The 21628-nt window shown below is 40.9% G+C and overlaps 1 protein-coding gene across 2 annotated transcripts in view; it reads left to right on the forward strand.

Moving 5' to 3' along the window:
- CDHR1 (cadherin related family member 1) overlaps positions 1–21628 on the forward strand; it is a 52483-nt gene that overhangs the window by 18439 nt on the left and 12416 nt on the right. For both annotated transcript variants that reach the window (XM_051617397.1, XM_051617396.1), the window contains 10 exons: positions 1156–1245; positions 1710–1796; positions 3352–3468; positions 5102–5245; positions 7604–7682; positions 10556–10656; positions 12393–12596; positions 15190–15342; positions 18870–19034; positions 21120–21187. In XM_051617397.1, coding sequence (XP_051473357.1) covers positions 1156–1245; positions 1710–1796; positions 3352–3468; positions 5102–5245; positions 7604–7682; positions 10556–10656; positions 12393–12596; positions 15190–15342; positions 18870–19034; positions 21120–21187 — 1208 coding nt within the window. The remainder of the gene's footprint in view (positions 1–1155; positions 1246–1709; positions 1797–3351; positions 3469–5101; positions 5246–7603; positions 7683–10555; positions 10657–12392; positions 12597–15189; positions 15343–18869; positions 19035–21119; positions 21188–21628) is intronic.

Here is a 21628-nt window from a genome sequence, read left to right on the forward strand (position 1 = left end):
CTCTCCAGCTCCTTGCTTAGCTATTTGAGCATAATTACAATGTAGTGTGAGCTGAAAGACTCACTTAGTGGCCTGCAGAATTAACAGCAACTTGCTGTGAGGTTTCACTGTCAGCTCAGTAGGATTTGTACCTAAGAAAGATCTGGAGGCTTTTTGGAGAAATGCATGACTTCTTAGAAGTCCCTTCCCACAACATTTATTTAGCATGACATCAAGAAGATTTGCTTAAGCTAAGGTGGTGGTGGCTTTCTTGTCTACTGTTGAATAAAGCTTTGATCACATCTAATTATTAAGGATTTATCTGAGGCATTGCACAAGCATCCAGTCCTAGTTCTACACATTTCCTTGGCATTTTCAGTTTAGAGGTGGAGCTGTCACAGCCAGGATATTAGTCTGCCAATAAGAGGACCTAGCCTTCATCACTAGATGTGCCACAAAGTGGGACCCTCTTACCATTCACAAGACAGAATAACTCTAGAGCTCCTCCTCATCTCAAACTAATTACTTGAGATTACTACAACAAATATTTGAGGAGGTGCTAGTGTCCTACAGGCACAGCTGCCCTGGCTACCTCTATAAATAGGAAATAATGGGATCACATATCCACTTGCAAACAGCTGGGAAATTTTGTTGGTCAAATGTGTTGGCTTCTGATTTTTTAGAAAGAGAGCACATATTTTGTTCAAGATAGATGGTTACATATTAGTAGCATGCATCTGTATATCGGAATTATGCATGCTATTAGCCTAGTATCATGATATCAAATGAGGCATTAATGAATGCTCTTGGCTGTCAGGTACCAACTTTTACAGTCTTTTATATATTCTCATAAAATACATCACAGTATCTTGAATGCCATAAAGAAAAATAATTACTTTTGAAAATTAGCCCAAATCTGTAATTTATAAAGTACTCTGAGACTCCTCTATCTCTGTTTGGAGCTATCTGGGTGTTCTGTGATTCTGTGATTCTCCATAAAGCAAATTCTTCTGGATTATGGGATTTTCTGTACTTTCTTTTATGTGCTCAGTTTTGGTAATGCAAAGATTACAACATAATTTTTCAGTGCCTTTGACTTCACCTTAGTAGTCAAATGGACAGGTGCATGTTGAAAATCAGTTTGAGTTATAGTAAGTTCTTCATATTTTGCTCCAGGTTTCTGAAAAAGTCAGGATCCTTGTAATGGATGCTAATGATGAGAGCCCAGAGTTCATCAATACACCTTACATTGTCCAAGTCCCAGAGGTGGGTGAAGTTGCTTTGCATAATAGAAGTATGTTTCAGAAGGGTGTAAAAGGAGCTATTATGTTTTCAGTAGAATAAGATGATGTGCAGGACTAACTTGCAGTCTTTTGGTTTGGGTAGATATTTAATATTCACTGCAAACTTAGGGAATAAGGTGTGTTAGTTTGTAGGTAAGCTCCAAGATAAGTGTCATTGGGAGCTTTTAGAATTTACTTCAGTGGGAATAGGATGCACTTTGTCTTAGCTGAGATTTCCTGTCATCTTTATTCAAAAAAGTTTTTTTCTTCCTAATTTTTCCAGTTTCCTCCATTTGTAATCTCTTCCCTTTCTTCTATTTGGTTCTCTGAATGCATTTATATTCTTTCTACCATCACTCTCTTTTTCTGCCTCCTTGCATGCTCAGTTTTTATTTCTTCTGACTCATCTGGTTTTCCACTGTGTGACTCTGCTAACTCTGGTTACAGAATGCTCCCTCTGGCAGCAGTATCTTCAAGATCGAGGCAGTGGACAGAGACACAGGTTCTGGAGGAAGTATCACCTACTTCTTGCAGGTAAGGTATAACTGGTATCTTGAAAAATCATCTCTCATCTACTGAGATCTCAGAAATCAGGTTAAAAAAGTATTTTAAGGGTTGAGCCTGCTACTAAGTGTCTATAGGATGAATTTTGTACCATGCAAAAGAAAACAAGCATTGACAAAATGGATACTGTCTGATTGCCAGCAGCCAAGTGCAGTCTGGCAGGCAGATGGTGGAGTGGGAGTTGCCACTGTCACTCCTGTCCTTGCTGGCAGGACTCTTATTGGACATTCTTTGGAATAACAAGGAGAGCAAATCTAACTTGTAATCTTGGATGCATATCAGAAACACAAATGTGCACTTTGGTGTATCAGCCTGATGCGTAACTGAGACCTGAATCACAGGTACTAAGTCTTCTCACTGACAAAGCCATGGCCACTTGAAACCAGCCTTTCAGGTATTCCCCACTGGTGGAGAACAGAAAAGACTTTGGATGTAAAGCTGAAGTTCTTTATTACAGACCTTCTGCATGCCAAATGGACAAATTTTTGCATTACTCTTCCTACAAGCAGCTTTGTCCAGATTAGCTGCAGTTCCCCTTATTCAAGAAGGAACAGAAAAAAAATCAAATAGCTTGTTGCAATATTTTTTGGATAGAAATACGGAAACAAGCGGAGAGATATTTGCACAGCACTAAAGCTAATACTGTTAAGAGCCTGGGCATAGTGAAGAACACTTTGAGTTCCTTGTTGAAATTGAGTTTTGATTGCACCAACTATGATCCATTTTAAAGACAACCTGTGCATGATTCAGTTTTGCAAAGGGCTTTTTTTCCAGTGATCTAATAGACTATGAAGCTAAGGAATAGCAGTTTCAAAGTTCTGTGTCTAGTTGATATGTTTGTGTGGCAAAAAGGTTATTAAACGTGTATTTGTTGAAAAAACATTGCTGTGTCTTTTAGCACAATCTCTGAGAATTCTTAAGGTGCACAGAAAAAAAACTCTGAAAGTCTGATGTAGTGACGTGTACTGAGAAGGCCAAGATTAACAGTGGCCATTGTGTATGAATACCCGAATGGAGAGAGACATTGTTTAGGCCTTTTTGGAAATCAGATGTCTTATGTATTATTTGTATATCACAAAAAACACCAAAACACCTCTCTGTTGACAATTACCTGTGCATGCAAACTTCCTCCTCTTTCTTAAGCTAGTGCAACTTTAAAACACTAAAAAATAACATCTTTTATTCTTCTTCCTTTTCCCCTCATCTTTTTTAGTCTAGAGCCCTCTCTACCTTTCCATACAATGAACTGTGTTAAGCAAAGCTTAAGATGTCACAATTAAATACTGAAAGATTTTTTAAAACTACATTGCAGATAACTGATTTATTCTGTATAATGAGACTCACGGTTAGTTCATGCATTGTTCATAAACACACAGAGGTGAAATTCATCAAATACATTATTCACCCAAACTGCATAATTATTCTAGTATTTTCCCTTAGCAGATGAAATAAAATATTAATCCCTATGGCAATTTTATTTCCATACCTGTAATCTCTTGCTGTTTCTTCTTTTCTTTTCTTCTAGAACATCCATGCTAATAAGTTTACAATAGACCGTCACAGTGGTGTCCTGCGCATCAAAACAGGGGTCACCCTGGACTATGAGAAATCAAGAACACATTTTGTTGTTGTCGTAGCCAAGGTATAAAGCTTTTATCTGAAACTACAGGGAGTGGGGGATTGTAAGTGAGAAGGATTGATTAGTTCGGATTCAGGTGTGACTTAAAGGGCTGCTGAAGCATAACATTGAGGCAGTCACTCTGTAACACCTGGAGGTGTGTGGGGCTAACATGGAAAATTGAGGGAAGAAAGATGACCGGTGTCTGCTGCTGAACAAGCATCTGGAGGCATTTGTGAATGGTTTTCCCACATTTTGCTCAGGCCCCAGTGCCAGGATAGTGAGCCTCACTGCAGAAAGCCACCTGTGTGTTTTGAGAGTCACATAGAAGTGAAGGGTTGATGTATGCAGCCCCAGCTTCAAGAAGCCTCAGCTTTTGGGTAAACACAGGGTTCCCTTGTGCTGTCCAGGGCATGGTCCTGCTGCAACAAGGGCAAACCCCTGGCAGACAGGCAGTGAAGTTCATAGTCATTAGCCACAGTAAGACACAGGGCACAGCTGGATGCAGTGCAGCACAAATGAGGAACTTATTTTCTGAAAGTATCTGTGGGTGTTTCACTTCTCTGCTGTCTTGTGGCAGAAGCTTATTCAAATCCTGCAGATACTGCACCACATCCCTTCTTGCCACTATCATTCTCAGCAGTGCTACATCTCTGGTGCAGCTCAGAATTCATAATGGGCATTAAAAGTTTATGGATTCTGAAGTAAAGTATCTCAGGATCCTTTGGGGACCTTTCATACAGATAGACTCGCATGGGTGGAAAGAGGATGATTTTGCTGCTACTTAATGGGGAGTGAGTTTCTCGTATTTCATGAAAAACATGTGGATCTTTTTATGTGTTTATTTAGCCAGGGTTCTAGCTTAAATGCTGCCTTTCATATAGCAAGGAGGAAAAAACTGAGTATATCTTTTCCAAAAAATGGAATTTTTAGAATTAGTACAGCAGACATGCTGAATAATTCACACTCCCATACAGCAGCATGACTACTGACCTCCAGCCAGTGCTCTGAGACTCATTGTGTTAAAAGCTTCTGAAATTGTGAGTCGTCTTTCTGATTGGCTTTGCTGTATGAGGAGCACAGAGTTGATTGCAGTCAGGTCCCCAGAGACTGTTTATACACCGTGGCTATCTAACAGTTTTTGGCTGCACAGCTCCTCCGTGCTCTCACTTTATCACATACCAGTCCCTAGGAGACTTCAATCATGTGTACTTGTTTAATTTCTCCCTGGAAATGCACTACCTTGCTACTGTGCGTTGTCTTGTGTTTATGACAAGACTATATGTGGGATAAAAAGCTGTAGATTTTAATAATGAACTTTTTCTATCAGTTTCCAGCATTCTTATTTCCCCACAAAAAAATTGTGTTCCACATCCCCTATGTTGTTGATAAAAGATCGTGTATGACTGCATAGATTGGCACAACCACTTGTAATATAATTACCTCTCAGAAACTGCAAGCTGTGTTCCTAATCAGACAGGGAGCAGGACAAATTGAAAAGAGAAGGGAATAGGGCAGCAGAGATTAATCTGTGTGTTAAGAGAGAGAAGGGATTCCTTGGCCTTTGCTACTGCAGGCTCATGAGGTGCATGCATTGCCAAAAACTGATTTGCAGACATGTGTGAGCAGAGTGATCTGATAATTGCTTCTCTTCTAGGATGGTGGTGGGAAGCTCAGGGGAGACAACAAAGTGTTTTCAGCCACAACAACAGTTACTATCAACGTGGAGGATGTTCAGGACACTCCTCCCATGTTCGTCGGGACTCCCTACTATGGATATGTCTATGAGGACACACTTGCAGTAAGTGCTGCTTTTCACCTGTAGGAGAACAAGTGCAATCTTACATTTCTAAGTCAATATGGATGGTTTCTAGCACAAGCTTTATTGTAAACTGAGACCTAAACTCTGATTTGACTCCTAGGTGAAATGAGCTGACCAGATCTCAAAATTGTTCTTTGTTACATCCATTGCAGATTTGACATACGAGGCTTCCTGTTGCTGTTGTTAAAAGTAAAAAAAGTTTCTGCTCATTTATGTTAGTCTAAGCCCAGACAGAAGCTAAGAGCTCCTCTGTAGCTGAGACCTGCAAAGGCACTGGGCTGAAGACTTAAGCAGGTTGCCAGGTGCCTCACCTGAACACATCATGCAAGAAGCCTTTATGTGCTGTGTGTGCTCACGGTGCTTTTATTTTCTAGTTGATCAGTCTTGTACCAACAGCTGGTTGTGCAAGGGGAAATGTTTATACCCAAATGCTCTAGACTCTGTGCTGTCCCATGGCCATCACCTGGGGAGAAGCAATCCTGACATTCCCCAAAATGCAGGATACTTACTGCTCAGTGATGGCTAGATAGTCAGAATGGGCCAGGAAATCTTCCAGGCCTAAACCCCACCAGTTTATCAAGCAAGCAGGGACATATTTAGGAGAACCACTTACAAGTAGGGACACTGCATTTGTCAATATGTGTCTGCTGCTGAAGATACCACTTTGTATCTGTTACGGACACAGAATCCAAGGAGTACACTGAGCTCCTGGCTGTGCTGTCACCTCGGAAATGCTAAAAGCAGGTTTGCTTAAAAGGGGTATACAGCTTAGTAAAACAGTTTATTGTATCAACCATGAGGCTTTCAGCCACATTACTCTTGAAGCTATGAACTAATGAATTTTGTCACTATCTAAGAAGTGGCATGATACTGTGTATGCACCAGATTTCACCCTGATACATAAGGTTTAATTATAATTTTCTTCACATATAGGATGAGAAATGGCACCTATTCATGAATTTTTAACCAACATCAGACTACTGATCTCTTTGGCTATGTGACTGCACTCTGTTCACTTGACCTTCCCTTGAAGTTTCAGGGAAGATCATGTCTTTAGTTTCTGTCCAGAACCACAATGTACACTGCAGGTCTTGCACAACTGTATATTGCTGCTACATTTCAGCAGGGCAGAGAGGTAATGTTTGTGTGCTTTGCAGATGTTTGGAACTAATGATACTATGATTTATTCTGCATAACTATGTATAGTTCTTGAAGTAACTATCATATGCACCCAGAAGTTAGTGTTTACCGTGGACGTGGGAGTCAACAAATGTTAATTACATCCAACCTGAGTTAATAACTTACACATTATTATATTATAATGGTGGAATCACAAATTGGTCTTTTCCACTGTGGTTTTTGTTATTAGAATGAACTCCACAAAGAGAGATGCACCAGCTGATTTTATTGTTGTTTACACATTTATTGTCAACTTTGTAAACTTTCCTCTTTTCTCCCTGATGATGTCAGGATTTACAAGTTTTCTGTCACCTTCAAAGGGACTGCACTGCATTTTGCCCAGTAGGCTGATTTTATTGCAGCTTCCAGCATAAATGATAATAAATACAATTCTGTGTTTCCTGCTGCTCTAACAGAACCTGGCTCTAGTTTGAAAAAGCCACTCTAATGTTGTGATGAAAATGTTCCTTGTTGCCATTTGTGATTAACTGATAGTTCCTTCAATGTTCCCTGCTTTTGTATCCCCAAAGAGTAACACTTTAGTTCAGAGGCCTAGATTGCTCAGCTTATTGCCTCTAAGGTGAGTGTTTTAATACTGACAGTCATCATCCCTCTCAGCTGACAGGAGCAGTCACATGGGCAAATGGTCTCCAGTACACAAGTTCTGTACAAATGACTTATGGCCATGTTACTTGCACAGAAAGAAATGCGGTGAAATGCTGAGGCAGCCGAGGCCCAGGCACCAGAGCAGGTTACCCTGCCATTGGTGCAGCAGCATGGCACTGGCAGCAGGGTAACACTGGCAGGTCACACAGAGGGCCCAAAGGGAGTCAGCAGCAGCAGGGATGTCCCCACTTTTTATGAATGAACAGCACATGGGCTGCAACATCACTGGAACAACTAAAACTATCAGTGTAGGCACAACACAGAGTTGGTCCAAGGAGTAGCATTTGGTTCTTGCTCTGCAAAGCCAAGCACTGACTTTTTCTGGCTGGGAGTCAGTAGCACTTGGTGTGTTCCCCACACAGCACAAGCAAAAGTATTCACTCTTCCCTCCACACCTCACTGCAAAAAGTCTCTCAGAAGTTCAGTTTATTAATACACAGTTTCACAGCTCTCAGATCTTGGAATAGACTGTGATTTCACATTTTTCCCCAGGGCTCTGAGGTCCTTACTGTTGTTGCTCTTGATGGAGATAGAGGAAAGCCTAACAGCATTCATTACTGCATTGTGAATGGTGAGTAGACTTGTCTTGTATGAAATCTGAATGGCAGACAAAACTAGATCTGACATTAAATTAGAATAGGATATGCTAGAGTTTAATAAAGCTGAGACAAACTCTCATGAAAAAATGTCAGGTATCTCAAACAACTCCCGGGCCCTGTCTACCAGATAGCATCCAAGATAGGATTCACTGAGTTTTATGATCTGCTTCACAGACTTATGCTTGGAGTTGTTAACGTTGCTGATTTGTTAAGCATCAGTAGCCTGCTTGTCATTTCAGAAAGCATGAAGGGAGATGCTTTCACTGCTACTGAGCATCTCTATCCTTAATCTGAGAGGCAAGAGAGTGCATTCTGGGGAGACCCAGACATTTAGAGGGACATTTTTATTAATATTGCTATTAAAATGGCTAAGCAGTCAAACCTCTGGCTTCTTGGAAGAAATTGTTTTAAATAGTAAAGAAACACTGGCTGTACACTGCACTGGAAGAACGTAGATATTGTCAGATTAATGCTTTTCATCAGCTATTCTAAGAATGTCTGTCACATGTCTTTTAATAGCATAAATGTGAGACTTAGCTGAATTGATGATTCCTTAGCTGGTGAAGTCAACAACTTAGCTCAACAAAATTCCACGCTACAAAACTTTAGTTTTGTTTAGTTCTCTCATCCTCCAAAACAAGACTTACATGACAACCAAGCACCCCAACTCCTAGGTGTAAGAAATCCCAAAATTTCTCAAGAGAAATCTGAAGTGCAGAGCTATGTAGTTAAGTTCTTCGTTGTGTGACGTGATCTGAATAGCAAGGTCTAGAGGGGACAGAGAGGGTTGCAATTGAGGTTTTGCCTTGATGTGGGATGTGACCCATGCTGAGGTTCTTTCTCAAAGCAAGAGAATATATAGAAGAGGGTAAAAGGAAGGTAGAAACATTGAGAAAAAAAAATGCAGAAAAGAATAGCTGAAAAATTAGAAAAGATAAAAAGAAAGGTGGAGAACAAGGAGTATAAACAAAAAAGTGGGATAGAAATATGCTAGACAAGGGAGAAATTGAGTAAGAAGAGTAAGCAAAGGCTGTTGAATTGGAGAAAATGTCAAAGGGAAAAAGGATAAATGAGGAAAGTTGTTAGATTTCCAGAGAAAATAGAGGACCAAAAAGGTGCTATGGGATAAAAAAGGTAAGTGATTAGGAAGGAGTGGAAAATGAAGATGGAAGGGTATGACCGATAAGTAGCACAAAATATGACTTAATAGAGAGAAGGCTTTTTTCATGCACATTAACACAGGATTTTTCTAGCATGAAATGGAAAAGAGGGGAAGGAAAGCTGAAGAAATGGAGAATAGAAGATTACAATAGTTTTTTGTCCCTGCACCTCAGACCCTGGCATTACTTGTGACAAGTCATTATTCCAATACCTACAGGCTGGGGTGTCAAAAAGCAAGAAAATACTATCAGTAAATAGGAAATTATTTCTTCATTATAAGCATTTTTTTATCCAGGGAGTGTGGGATCATTTTAGAAAATTATCAGAATCCTCTGAACATGCTGTACAAAGGAATACACATAATGCTACATACTCCAAGTTAACCAGTTTCCCTGTGATAATTAGACAATAACATGGTATGGTGGCTTGAAGCCACTATTGACTTAAGCTTCTTCTCAGTCAGGATGTACTTTCTAGGCCAATGTATCTTAATAATTGACCGTTGTATGGGTCGATATCTGTTCAATGTCGTGTCTAGTGTGCTTTAATGAAGTTGCAGTTACTGCAAGCATTGGCAAAACAGGGTACTATCAGATAATTTTTAAAAATCAGCATTGAAATTGAGTTGGAAAAAAAGAAAAATTACTGGGCTTTCAGGTCATCATCCTTTATCTTTGAAGGCTTGATTTCCTTTGTTGTAAGGGTTTTCTTCTCTTTTCCTTTCAATGTCAGACTCAGCCAGAAAACGTAGGTTGTGGCCAATACTGTGGATGAGGCAGCATGCAGGGGTGCCCATAGCCCCTCAGCAGAGCAGGGCAGGGCCCTTGAGCTGCCAGCAGGTCCCTTCCCTGGGCACCAGCCTGCTTTTGGCCGTGATGGTGAAATGGGTGCAGACATTGTGATGAGGCACTTCTCCCTCTCTGCAAGCTTGCATTTGCTTCAGCACAAATTCACCAGGTCTCAAGGGACTGTGGCCCTGTAACTGATCTGTTCAGGTCAGTGGAAGTTAGGTCAGTGGCAGCAAAGTCAGCCTGCAGCCCTGTCCTGCCTGTCAGACTGCCTCAAAAAAGCCTCAGTTCTACTTCAGTTCCTCCAAAATCCTTTTTGTTCAGGACAGCCTTGCCAAGAGGCTTAGAGTTTTTTAACAACTGAATGTCTAAGGCCAGAAAATTCTTCTCCCTAGAGGCAGTCTGCAGAGTGACAATGTTTCTTTCAGACAGATTGTCAGACTTCTCACCTTAGCTGATATTAATGAGGGAAATCTTGTTTTTCAGAGACTTAATTATGAATTTGCTAATTAAAATGAAGAATGTCTATTTTTGTCTAAACCAGCATGTAAAGAAGATAGCATAATAGAGATTTAGACCAAATTTGCATGCCTGGTTGCTGAGGCTTGAAGGGAACCTGACCAGGGTGGGAAGAGGAAATCAAGAGCAGCTGTCCACTGGGGCAGAGCACCACTGAGCCTTGGCTAAGGGTTAACACCCTTTTTGGCCCTCATCCATGTTTTCAACTCACTGTGATCAGGCATGGAAATGCTTCATTTTTCAAAGTGCCTTCTGCTAATAGATGTGGATACACATATGGACAAAGATATGCATAATGAAGTTTATGGTTGGTTGGTCATGCTTTTTCAGAAAAAGGAAGTGTGGCATGTAACTAGAGTGTCTTGGTTTTATTCCAGGAAGTGAAGGTTCATTTGAAATCGGCAACACAACTGGAGCCGTTTCTGTTACAAAAAGCCCAAGTCAACTCAAGAAAGAAGTGTACGAACTAAAAGTTCAGGTATGTTCTGTGGCCACTTGAAGACTATTGGCCTTAAATGCCATAAGTAGAAATGATTGTTTAAAGTAGCTCAATTTATAGCTGACTTTACCTGTTTTAGAAACTACTTCCTATATTTGAGCAGAGTGCCAGATAGTATAAAAGAGAAGAAACTGCTTTTGTTCCTTGGGATATTTAGTCTCTCAGATTACTTCTTTCAAATTAAGTCATCTTTCATCTCTGAGTCTAGAGAATCAACATCCTTTACAACAGGTAGATAACTGTTCCTTGTTTTTTCAGCTTTTATTGCTAAACTGAGGTCTTGCAATCTCAACATGATGAGATGGGTAACTGTGAAATCTATGATTAGTGATCGGACTGGGGTAGATTGTGCAATGTCACACCAGTATCTGCTCCTGAAGCTTTTGTCAGCCACACGCTCACACCTGGAACAGCCAGTATCAATGTGACAGGCTGCACTATTTTAAGCAGTTTCTAAAGACCGAGAGCTTAAAAATGTAGAGTTAAATTGTGAATACTGTATCAGTTTTCTTCAGCAAATGCATATTCCAATCATGAGTTTGTCATGGTAAGACAATATTGTCTAAAGGAAGCAATGAGCCTTGCACACTGCCAGAACGAGTGTAGCATTCCCAAGGGCACTTGCTTTCTAGTGAGCTCAAGCAGCTTGCTAAATCTGGGAGATCATGGAGTTCCTATTGTCCAAGTTAAGCTCAGGCACCATTTATTTCACTAATTTCTCTGATTTATTGCATTCTGCTAGTGCTTCCCAGATATAGGATTAATTAAACCCATGCAAGATTTTCTGATCTCCAGTTATGTCCGTGGTGACCTGGAGCTTGTGCAGGCTGCAAAATCTGCCTGAGGAACCAAAAATGTGTTGTATTACCCACAGGAGGTAGTGGCAGGTGCCTCAGTTACCAGACTATCTTCATTAGAGAAATCTAGCAGTCTAGTGCTTTTGGTTTTGGGCCTTTTCAGCAAAAAAGCATCTTAGAGCTGTTTTGTTACAAAAGCACTAGCCAGAGTTTCTGTCCTGACAGAAGAAACGTTAGGTCCAATCCAGTGCATCAGGTAGCATGTTGGTCTTGTTGAAACACAGAAAGATTTCATCTTTCAGTTCAGAAAATCACCAGCTAGGTTTGCTTGTCTGTCCAAAGTATATCCAGTTTAAATTAAGCTAATCTCGACAGCAATCAGAATTATAAATTAGAGACTAAATCTGAAAGAAAAAAAAAAACACAAAATGTGCCATTTTTCTTCTCCAAATATTTGCCCAAAACCACAAGTACAGTTGTTTTTTTCTTAGAGTTCTCAAGGCTGCTGTAGTCCCCACAGCAATGTGAAAAGCAACTGCCTGAGGTACCAAAGCAAATTTAAATATTGTCTTCCTTTTCTATTCTGTCAACACTTCAGGGAAGCAATTCTCTTGCCTATATTAGATTATCTGTCTTTAGAGAACTGTTTTCACCTAGAGTGAGTTACTAAGCTCACAAAATGCAGAGGATAATTTTTTTGACTGGGGCTTTATTGGGACTGGTTTATTACCATAATCTTCTATTCATCATAAAATTCATTGTGAAATTAGCTGAGATTTCTAGAGAAATATAAGGCCATGAATCTTCTTGCCAGTTAGGGTGTTGGAGTGATTTGTACATGCAGAACAATACCTGAACATGGAACTGAGGAAAAAGAGTATACCCTCATCATTCTTCTCTCTCTCCTGCCTGCTGCAGGCATCAGAAGTCAGTCAGGAAGGTGAAGTTTCAGTGTACGCTTTTGCCATGGTGACTATACGAGTGGTCGACCTTAACAACCATCCACCAACATTCTATGGAGAAAATGGTCCCCAGAACAGATTTGAACTGACCATGTACGAGCATCCCCCAGAAGGTGAAATCTTGAGGGGACTGAAGATTACAGTCAGTGATTCAGATCAGGTAAATGTAAACTATGTGGACTTTGTTTTCCTCCCCTATTTTCCCAAAGACTAGAAAGATCCCTAAGCTAGATACTGCATGAATGGCATCCATCTGAGATACTCTGAGGCTAGGTATTGAGAAAAGAAAAGCTTGATGCATCTGAGAACTGTATTACTATTTGAAAGAGTGCTCTTACATAACTGTGCTCAGTATTGTGTTGTTTTGGCTGTATTGTGCTCTATCAAACCCACAAGCTTCTTCTCCCTCCTGCTGCTCTGCAGCAAGCGAATAAATGACTGCTTTCAGAGCAGTGCTACATGTATATTGCTGTTGTCACAGGGGTTGCTGCTGCAGAAGGAAGGAAACAAAACCCATCTCTTCTGTTTTGAGACAAAATATGTATGTATCTTATGGTGACAAAATCTTCAGGCTGCAAGTTAGGCTATAAAATAAGCAGAAAACATTGCTAAATACACTGTGTAGATTTCTCAAGCTTCCTAGTACAGTGTAAGACATCACTCCAGTGCGGTTGGGTTGCTTTTCTTTTAAGGTACAGAATGCAACATTTTCTCTTCCACACAAGATGACTATGTAGAGGAGAAAATTAAACGTGTGTGTTTCTGTCACAGTCATTAGTGATTCTTTCTTTTGGAGGAGTGAATGGTACAGGTGAGGAGGAGGAAGCTGTGGGCAAGGTCTGGTTTAGGCCTACAGTTTGATGGAAATGCCTTCTTCACTCGCAATGAAATTACGCAGAAATTTCTCTCCCCATCCTTTTCATCTGACTGACATAGCTTAGGGCTCAGTGCTGTTCTTCCTTCAGTCATTCCCATGTCCTATGGCTGTCTGCTCGGAGACATGCAGCAGCATGGCTTGCTCTGAGCAGATCTGGATTTGGTGGACATCACTGTCAGAAATCACTCAGCAGTTGGAGGGGGCAGTTCTCTCTCTGCCCCATGCCATGATTGCTCCAGTCATGTGCAGTCCCAAGTGCAGAAGACTTTGTATGGTCAAACACTCCACTACCCCATCCGCATTATTTTCCATAGTCTAGCAGCTCTGGTTTTGTGTGCTTGGCTTTACTACCCAGCAAAAGAGAGCCTGTGTCACCTGTGTAGCTGTGGGAGTTTTTATGACGATACACAAATCACTGAGTTTGGATCCAAGGTCATTCTGGTTCTCTCAGGGGATTACTGCTGAATACTTTTCCTTTTGACATGAGCTAGGTTTGCAGCAAGAACCGCTTATAGCAAGTCCTCCAGGGATACAGCTGAAAGTAGAGTTATCCTGCATGAAATTTATTACTAGAAATTCTTCATCTGAAGATTCATGCCGGGGGGAGAACATGGCACCAGACAGGCAGTGTATGTGGCTGGTTGTCACAATGTAGCCGTGACATTGGGAAACTGATGAACTCAGAGAGTTGGTTAAATGGGCTCAGCTCATTTTGACACCTTTCCAGTAACAAAAAAGTATGAGAATCCCCATTTCATCTTGTATTGGGTTTGCATGGCAAGGTTTTGGTAACGGAGGGACTACAGGGGTGGCTTCTGTGAAAAGCTGCTAGAACAGCTTCTGTCAGAGCCAATGCCACTAGCTCCAAGATGGACCCGCTGCTGGCCAAGGCCAAACCCATCAGTGACACTGGTAAGCAGTCTGGGATAACACAGTTAAGAAGAGGCAAAGAAAAAAACTCTGTGCAACTGCAACCAAAAACAGGAGTGAGAATATGTGTGACAAGCAACTCTGCAGACACCAAGGTCAGTGAAGAAGGAGGGGGGGAGATGCTCTAGCCACTGGAGCAGTGATTCCCCTGCAGTCCATGGTGAAGACCATAGTAAGGTAGGTTGTCCCCCTGCAGCCTGTGGAGGTTAATGGTGGAGCAGATATCCACCTGCAACCCATGGAGGACCCTGTGCTGGAGGGTCAACCTACCACACTTTTTTTTCTGTGTTCCAGTTTGGTTTAAAATAATTGGTCTGTCCATCTGGCTCTTGCTCACTCTTCCCAACTCACACACAAGTGGTTGTAACCTTCTAGATACCATGTCCTCTCTGGCTATATGGTTTATCTCTGTTAGGGGATTTGGCTCCTCACTTCACCTGAAGCTATCAAATGTGAGTCATGTTTCATCCTGCACAAGTGGAGTTTCTCTCTCCTAAATGCATCAACTTCCAAAAGGTTTAGTGCTGTAACTCTAGGCTATGTTAACCCAGTCAGTGCAAAGCATGCAGTACCACCTCTGTTTGGAAACTGTGTATCTTTGTGGGTCTGTATCATCATCCCAGACTGTGAGCTCTTAGGACACAGGCTGGGATTTTGAGAAGTCCCTCTCTTAGCCAGTCCTGGTGCAGAGTTTATCCATTATGACTGAGAGAATAACCAAGCCTGTCAATCTATTTTAAGAAAAGCTGTGTCCATCTTGTGACCAGAACTGGAGGGATTATATAACTAAGCTTCTTAACAGTCTTTTGCGAGGAGATGGAGACCAGAGGGCTCTAAGCAGTAAGACTCATTCTAATTTTATACAGTGTGAAGAAACAGAGCCAATCTAGGCCATGAGGAATGCATCATTCACTGAAAACAATTCCATATCTGCTTTTACTCACAGGGAGCCAATGCTAAATTCAACCTCCGTCTTGTTGGACCTGGTGGCATCTTCCGAGTGGTTCCCCAAACTGTCCTGAATGAGGCTCAGGTTACAATAATAGTGGAAAATTCTGCTGCTATTGACTATGAAAAATTCAAGGTGTTAACTTTCAAGGTATTTCTGCTTTCCAAGTCTTCTCTATCTGTGTATATGATGTGTATAATGGCTTATGGATCTGATATGATTTATAGTTTCTGGAGCTGTCTGATGCATTGTCAGTGACATTATATTCCATGTAAGGGACAGTCATTTCTGCTCCTGACTTGTCAATTTCAAAAGGTTTAAAAGGGTGCATCTGTGGACTAATTTAGTCCAGTCAGTGCAAATGTTGAGCATTATCTCTCTGTGGAAATGGCACATGTTGGTGGCTCTGAGTCATTCTAGGCTAAACCCTAAGGGTGTTATTTCTTCTCTTCCAATGATAAATTCACAGGGTGAAATCCTAATTTCTCTGAAGCCAGAACTTTATATTCTTAGTCCTGAGTAATTTGGTTCATGATCACACTTTTGAATGTTGGCAGGCTGAAGACCACAGCTGACTGGAAGACAATATCCCAGAAGTGCTCACTGCCTTTTTCAGGGTGTATCTATCTGTGTGGCCATCTGCAGGCTGATCCGAGGCTAACTCACCCATGCTCCAAGCCAGCCATACAGGAAACAGCTTTCATCCAAAAGCTAGATAGTTGGATTATCACCTTCCCTGATGGATTTGTTGGCCTATCAACAAGATCACTAAGCAGTTTGGGTTTGTGTCAGCTGCCTCTGAGCATGAGTATAGATGGTTCAGTTCTGACTGCAAAGAATGGCATAGAGAATCCCTGTAATCATTTAAAAAAAAATGCCCAAGCTATCTCGCTGAATATCAGCATATGCTAGTTTTGATTTTATACAGAAAGTGGTGGTTTTAGTACAATCCAGAAGCAAGCTTCCTGGATTGTGTTCTCACCCTTGCTACATGGTTTGCTTTGTGTCCTTAGCAAGTCATTTCACTGCAGCTTGCTTCATGTCTGCTCTTTTAATGTTCCTTAGTGATTTTCAGCTTCATAGCTACAAAAACAGGAGGCATCATTACTGTATTAAAATCGAAGATTCTGAAAGAGATATAAAGTGTTACCAAAACTAATTACAATAAGCACACATTTATTCAGATTAAACTACCAAAAGACCAGTAAAGAAGTTACATGTGGCCTCCTCATGAATACTAATAGAAAACAAAGTAATTAATATGATTGCCATGAACACTGAAATTAATTAGTGGGGAAAATAATATATATATTTTTTTACCTTAATCATTTATTCACTTTTTTAAAAAAAATTATTTATACTGGAGAAAGACCATAAGGCTTTGATAAAAATGCAGAGCCTTTGTCTAGATTCCAAATGAAGAAGGTGCAGCTGGTTGATATAATAGTGATATGTGGCAGCAAATACTTTATAAAGACTTCATTGCTATCTCCATTTCCCTAAAAATTTCAAATTGCTTCCTACCCAGTTTTAGTTGCCTATGTAGTCATTCTAGTTATATATATTCTTATTTCTATTTAACATGTATCCCCCAGAAGCTTTGAGAAGCTATTTTCAAGGTTTTGTTTTTCTGTAAGCAATGATCCCTCTCCTATCATTTGTTACTGAACCGTAACGTGCTTGAGAGAAATTAGAGCTAATTTGACTGGAAGGTGCACTGGAAAACTGCCTGAAGCAAAGGCTACCAGAGAAAATCTATCTTCCATTTAGGGCTGGCTCTTAAATGCAGTTGGTAGTCAGGACCCCCTTTGTTTTCAGCTATCCAAGAGCTAAAGTGGGTTTCCTAAGGTATGTCAGCTGTGGTAATTCATACCCCTCCAGCCTGACCTCTTAGATCTCATCTAGATGGCTTTGGGGGCCAAACCTCTTCCTCCTCCAGCTTAGAGTACATCCTGCCTTGACAGGAGCCTGGATCTACCCCTTGCATTCTGCAGATGCTCACATCTCCTGCAGAATGGGACCATATGAAGCTGCAGTTATCTTCAATTGCCAAAATCAAACTCTATTTTAAAAATTGACATGCTACTTTTAAGATTATATCTCAGTTTGCTCTTCTGGAGCTTGTATTAATTGTTGATATGTTGTCCTGTGACACAGGAGTTTAATGCTATTTTTTCTCTGTCTGCATAAAACAAAGAATACAGTTCTGCATAAGACATTACACATAAGTAAGCTGACAAAAATCCCTCCCTGAAGGAAGATCTTTTCAGCATGTTGACCCAGCTGGACTACAGCTGCTAAAAGGAGAAGGAATAAAAAATCGATGTAGAGAACAAAGTAAAAATACTAAGCCTTCATGAATATTCTAAGATGCTTATTCCAGCAGCAAAGGTTATTTCCCTGCAGGTGTTATAATATATAGTTCCACATGCATGATAAGCAATAAGATTTTATCTCTGTGCTGCTTTAGGAGCTGGGGTTGCTCACAAGCAGGGTTTTGCTGATGTGTGTACGACCGTCCCTGCAAAAATGTGCTTTGCTGTAACACCATGTGAAACTCCCAAACACAAAAGTTAGCACAGAGACACAGTGACCAAACTCCTCTTTTAGAGCAGGTGTATTCTATAGTAATTAGAAGCAAACCTTTGAGATTAATTTCTTCAAGAGCCCTTCCACTTTTTATTTCCAACCATTACGAATGTTCACACAGTGGGAACAGCTCCAGAGATGATACTGAGATAGCTTTTTCCCTGCCCACTTAAGCTGGTCCTCACCCTCCTCAAACCCTGACACTGCCAAATCTGGGAGAGCGGGTACCCAAACACAACATGTGCCCCACAGCCAGCCAGCAGTGCCACTGTAGTGGCATGTCTGTCCCACCACCTGTCCCACAGGGACCTCTGACATGGCAGGAGAGAGGTCAAGTGCCTGCGAGGGGCATGGGAAGGGTGAGTTCCCACAGCCCTTGCCTCAGTGAGGCACATTCATCCTGCTTGAGGGAGCTCCTGGGACATGTCTGCTGGGACTTAAAACCCATGCAGCTAGATTTTTCAGCTGAGCCTCTCATATATCAGTTAAATACACACCTAATGGTGTGTTGTGCTCACTAGGTTTCTGGAGCCCTCCTGCCTTGCGTTAACTACGTCTGCCCAAATGTGAAAATCAAATGGTTGACCATATGTGTTGGTCATTTGGGTTCAGCCCAAAACTGATGTCCTAGTGCTGGTTCTGTGTCATGCAGCCACTACCAGGGACCAGAGGCTGTGAAGGACCCAGTGTCTCTCAGTACCGGTTGTTGAAACTGCCCTTCCTTGCTCAGTGGCACATTGCCTGAGCAATAGGCTTGCTGCTCTGTCAGCCCAGGCTTCCTACTGACATTCCCCGATCTACTGAGGAGCAAATGGAGACATAGTAAAAACACTACTATATATATATACACACTGTGTGTGTATATACACACACAGGCTTGAAGTCCTCTTTCCACAGCTTAATTGCCCGTTGCAAGCCTGCACAAACAAGCCGAGGCTGCCACTGCCCCAGCTCATCATCTCCCTGGTTTTGAACTGTTTGATCCAACCAAGCTAAAATGTACAGATGTGCCATGGGTAGTGGAAGGAAGCTTCTTTAAAAAGTACTAATAGCTGCTCTGTTGTGATCTCCTGGTTTTCTTTACTTAGCTTCTTGCAATAGAGGTGAACACACCAGAGAAATTCAGCTCCACAGCTGACGTAGTGATTCGCTTGCTGGATACCAATGACAACGTCCCGAAGTTCTCATCAGACTATTACATTGCCAGGATCCCCGAGAACTCTCCGGGGGGCTCTAACGTAGTTGCTGTTACAGTAAGTTTAAGTCATCTCTTAACAAATGCTCTCTCTTCCAGATGTCTGTGGAGACAGTTCAAGTACTTTAAAAACAGTGGACAGAGGCAAGTAGCAAAACTTACCATTCAGCTTCTGGACCGAGTTCTAGTTCCTTCCCAGAATCAACATAAAAACCCCACTGTGTTTGAAAAATAACTAAATTTAAACATTTTTCACAACAAATGTAGTTTGTTTTTTAATTAAAGGCCATCTGCTTTTAAGACAAATCACATGTTCTATGGGTACTAAGAAAGTCACAGTCAAATCTGTGTCTAGTGGCAAGATTCAGTTATGACTAAGTGCAATTTGAAAGAAAACAAGATGGCTGCTTAGTAGGTATAAGTTGTCTCTTCCTGGGAGCAATCTGGCTACTAAATGCATAATTAGACAGTTAATGAAGGCAAGAATATAACACTAAAATGCTTAGAGCTGGGGAAGCAAAATCCTTATGTGAATGTCTTCTTACATTGGGAAAAATATGACTATAGATTTTCAAGTATCTCACATTTTCATAGAAAGTAAGTTAGGGTATTACATGGGCCCTGTGTGCTGGAGAAGTGTTTCCAACCATCAGTGTGAGCTGTATTTCTTTAATGCAGCTGCCAGGACCAGAAAAGATCTCATGTGGCAAAACCAAGAAATCTGGCCACGTGGGGCTTGATAGGTGATGCAAGTCATCTTGCAGAGGCCTCACAGGTAAGGATGGTGGAGGCAGGAGCCAGAGCACAGGCTGGATGCAAGTCAGAAAGAAACTTAATCAGAGTATTAAAGTGTTGAAGGCAAATTTTGGGGATGGAATAATGAAAGTGGAAAATAAACAATACATAAAAGGTTGTCAGAGGAAAGTAATAGGAAACCTGCATAAAACTGAGACTCCCAAACATCACTATCTTTGCAGCAAGAGGAATAAAAAATGCTAGGAGGTGGACAGCAAAAAAATAAATGTTTAAAAACTTGCAAAAGCAGCAAATCTAGTCATTCTGAGCTGAGGTGCACAGAGCAGTGTAGCTGAGGAGTCCATGTAAAATTTACTGTCATGCTCTTAACTCAGCGCTTTACCCAGATTCACAAATATACTTGACAAACTGAGGTTCTCCAGTTAGTCAGGATGGCAATTCTGGCAGAAGTCCCAGGCATGCAAATGTTTTAGCAAAGTTTGGCATTCCTAAGGTAGACCGTGGTCAAAATTATGGGGTGAGAGGAGCTGACAAGCTCATGTCAAACAACTGGAAAACATCTATTGGCAGGGCTGCAGGTGTGTTAGGTTAACCATGCAGGAACCAAAGACATTGTTCCAGTTTTCAGATACTTAAACAGGAAGAGGAATCAACCTACCACTGCTACCATGAATTTTGATGGGCAGATACACTGGTATAATATAACATTCCTCAGAGCTATCAGAGAAGCAGGATCTTGTGGAAATAGCTGTTACCAAATCAATAGCTTTCCTAATCCTGAGCTAAAGATGGAAGCCAACAAGAGTCAGGAACAAAGATATCATTCGGGGTAGTATCTGCATTACCAGAAATCATGTGGGCATATGATTAAAACATAAACCAAACTGTATTGTGTATAGATTGAAACACTTGTTATGCATTACTTTAAATTGAATCAATTAAACAAGCAGCAGTTTTAAAAAATACTCTACAGTAAAGTAAATTTTGTATAGGGAGTATACATTAATATTTAACTGGTAGTTAGGAAGCTTGAGGGTGGGCAGTTTGTTGGTGTCATTGAGATGAGCTTCATCTCCATTAAAGGATGGATGTGTTAAATGTCAATAGATGGAGCCATCTAGTGGCTTTCTCCCTGCTAGAGTCTGGGCACCAGCCTGGCCAAGAGACAGGTAGAATCTTAGCAACTTCCCTGGAGCAGCCAGTGACATTTCCTTTGTGTTTGATGTTGCAGTTTTTTGGCTGCACATTTGTTTATGTGATTTTCCCTTAAAAATTTGATGGCAAAAAGAGGTGAAAGTATTTAGGTTTTTACATGGACTGTTGATAAAATAAGTATGAAATGTTTCTTCTTGCAGTTCAGTAAAGGATGACTTTTTCTTTTCTTAAGGCTACCGATCCAGATTCAGGGCTTTGGGGAGAAGTCAAGTACTCTATCTATGGAACAGGAGCAGATCTGTAAGTAAAAAAAAAACAAAACAAAAAAACAAACCACAAACAAACCAACCAACCAAAAAACCCTAAACACCTTAAATCCTACATATTCTCTAAGCAGAGTTTTAAAAGAATAGGCTCATTCTTGCTTGACCTGCTCATTTCCAAGGACATTTATGCCATGTTCTTTCTGAATTCTGTGAAAACAACAACAGAAAAACTAGTGTGATCATTAAACATCTGCTTCATGAACCCATGCAATCTTACCCACAAGCCCCCAAAGAGACATAAGGCAGCTGACACAGGACGTGTTCAGTTACCATCTGAAAAATGCATGTAAGAGAAAGACGAGGTTTTCGTCTAGTTATTGTGAAAAGTCAATTCTGGAGGAAAAAATTCCTTGTGTTTTCCCGTTCCCTTTCCATATAGCTGTACAAACCAGTTTCAACTTGTGGCAAAATAAAT

This window comes from Apus apus, chromosome 4 (assembly GCF_020740795.1).
Source record: "Apus apus isolate bApuApu2 chromosome 4, bApuApu2.pri.cur, whole genome shotgun sequence".
Taxonomy (NCBI): domain Eukaryota; kingdom Metazoa; phylum Chordata; class Aves; order Apodiformes; family Apodidae; genus Apus; species Apus apus.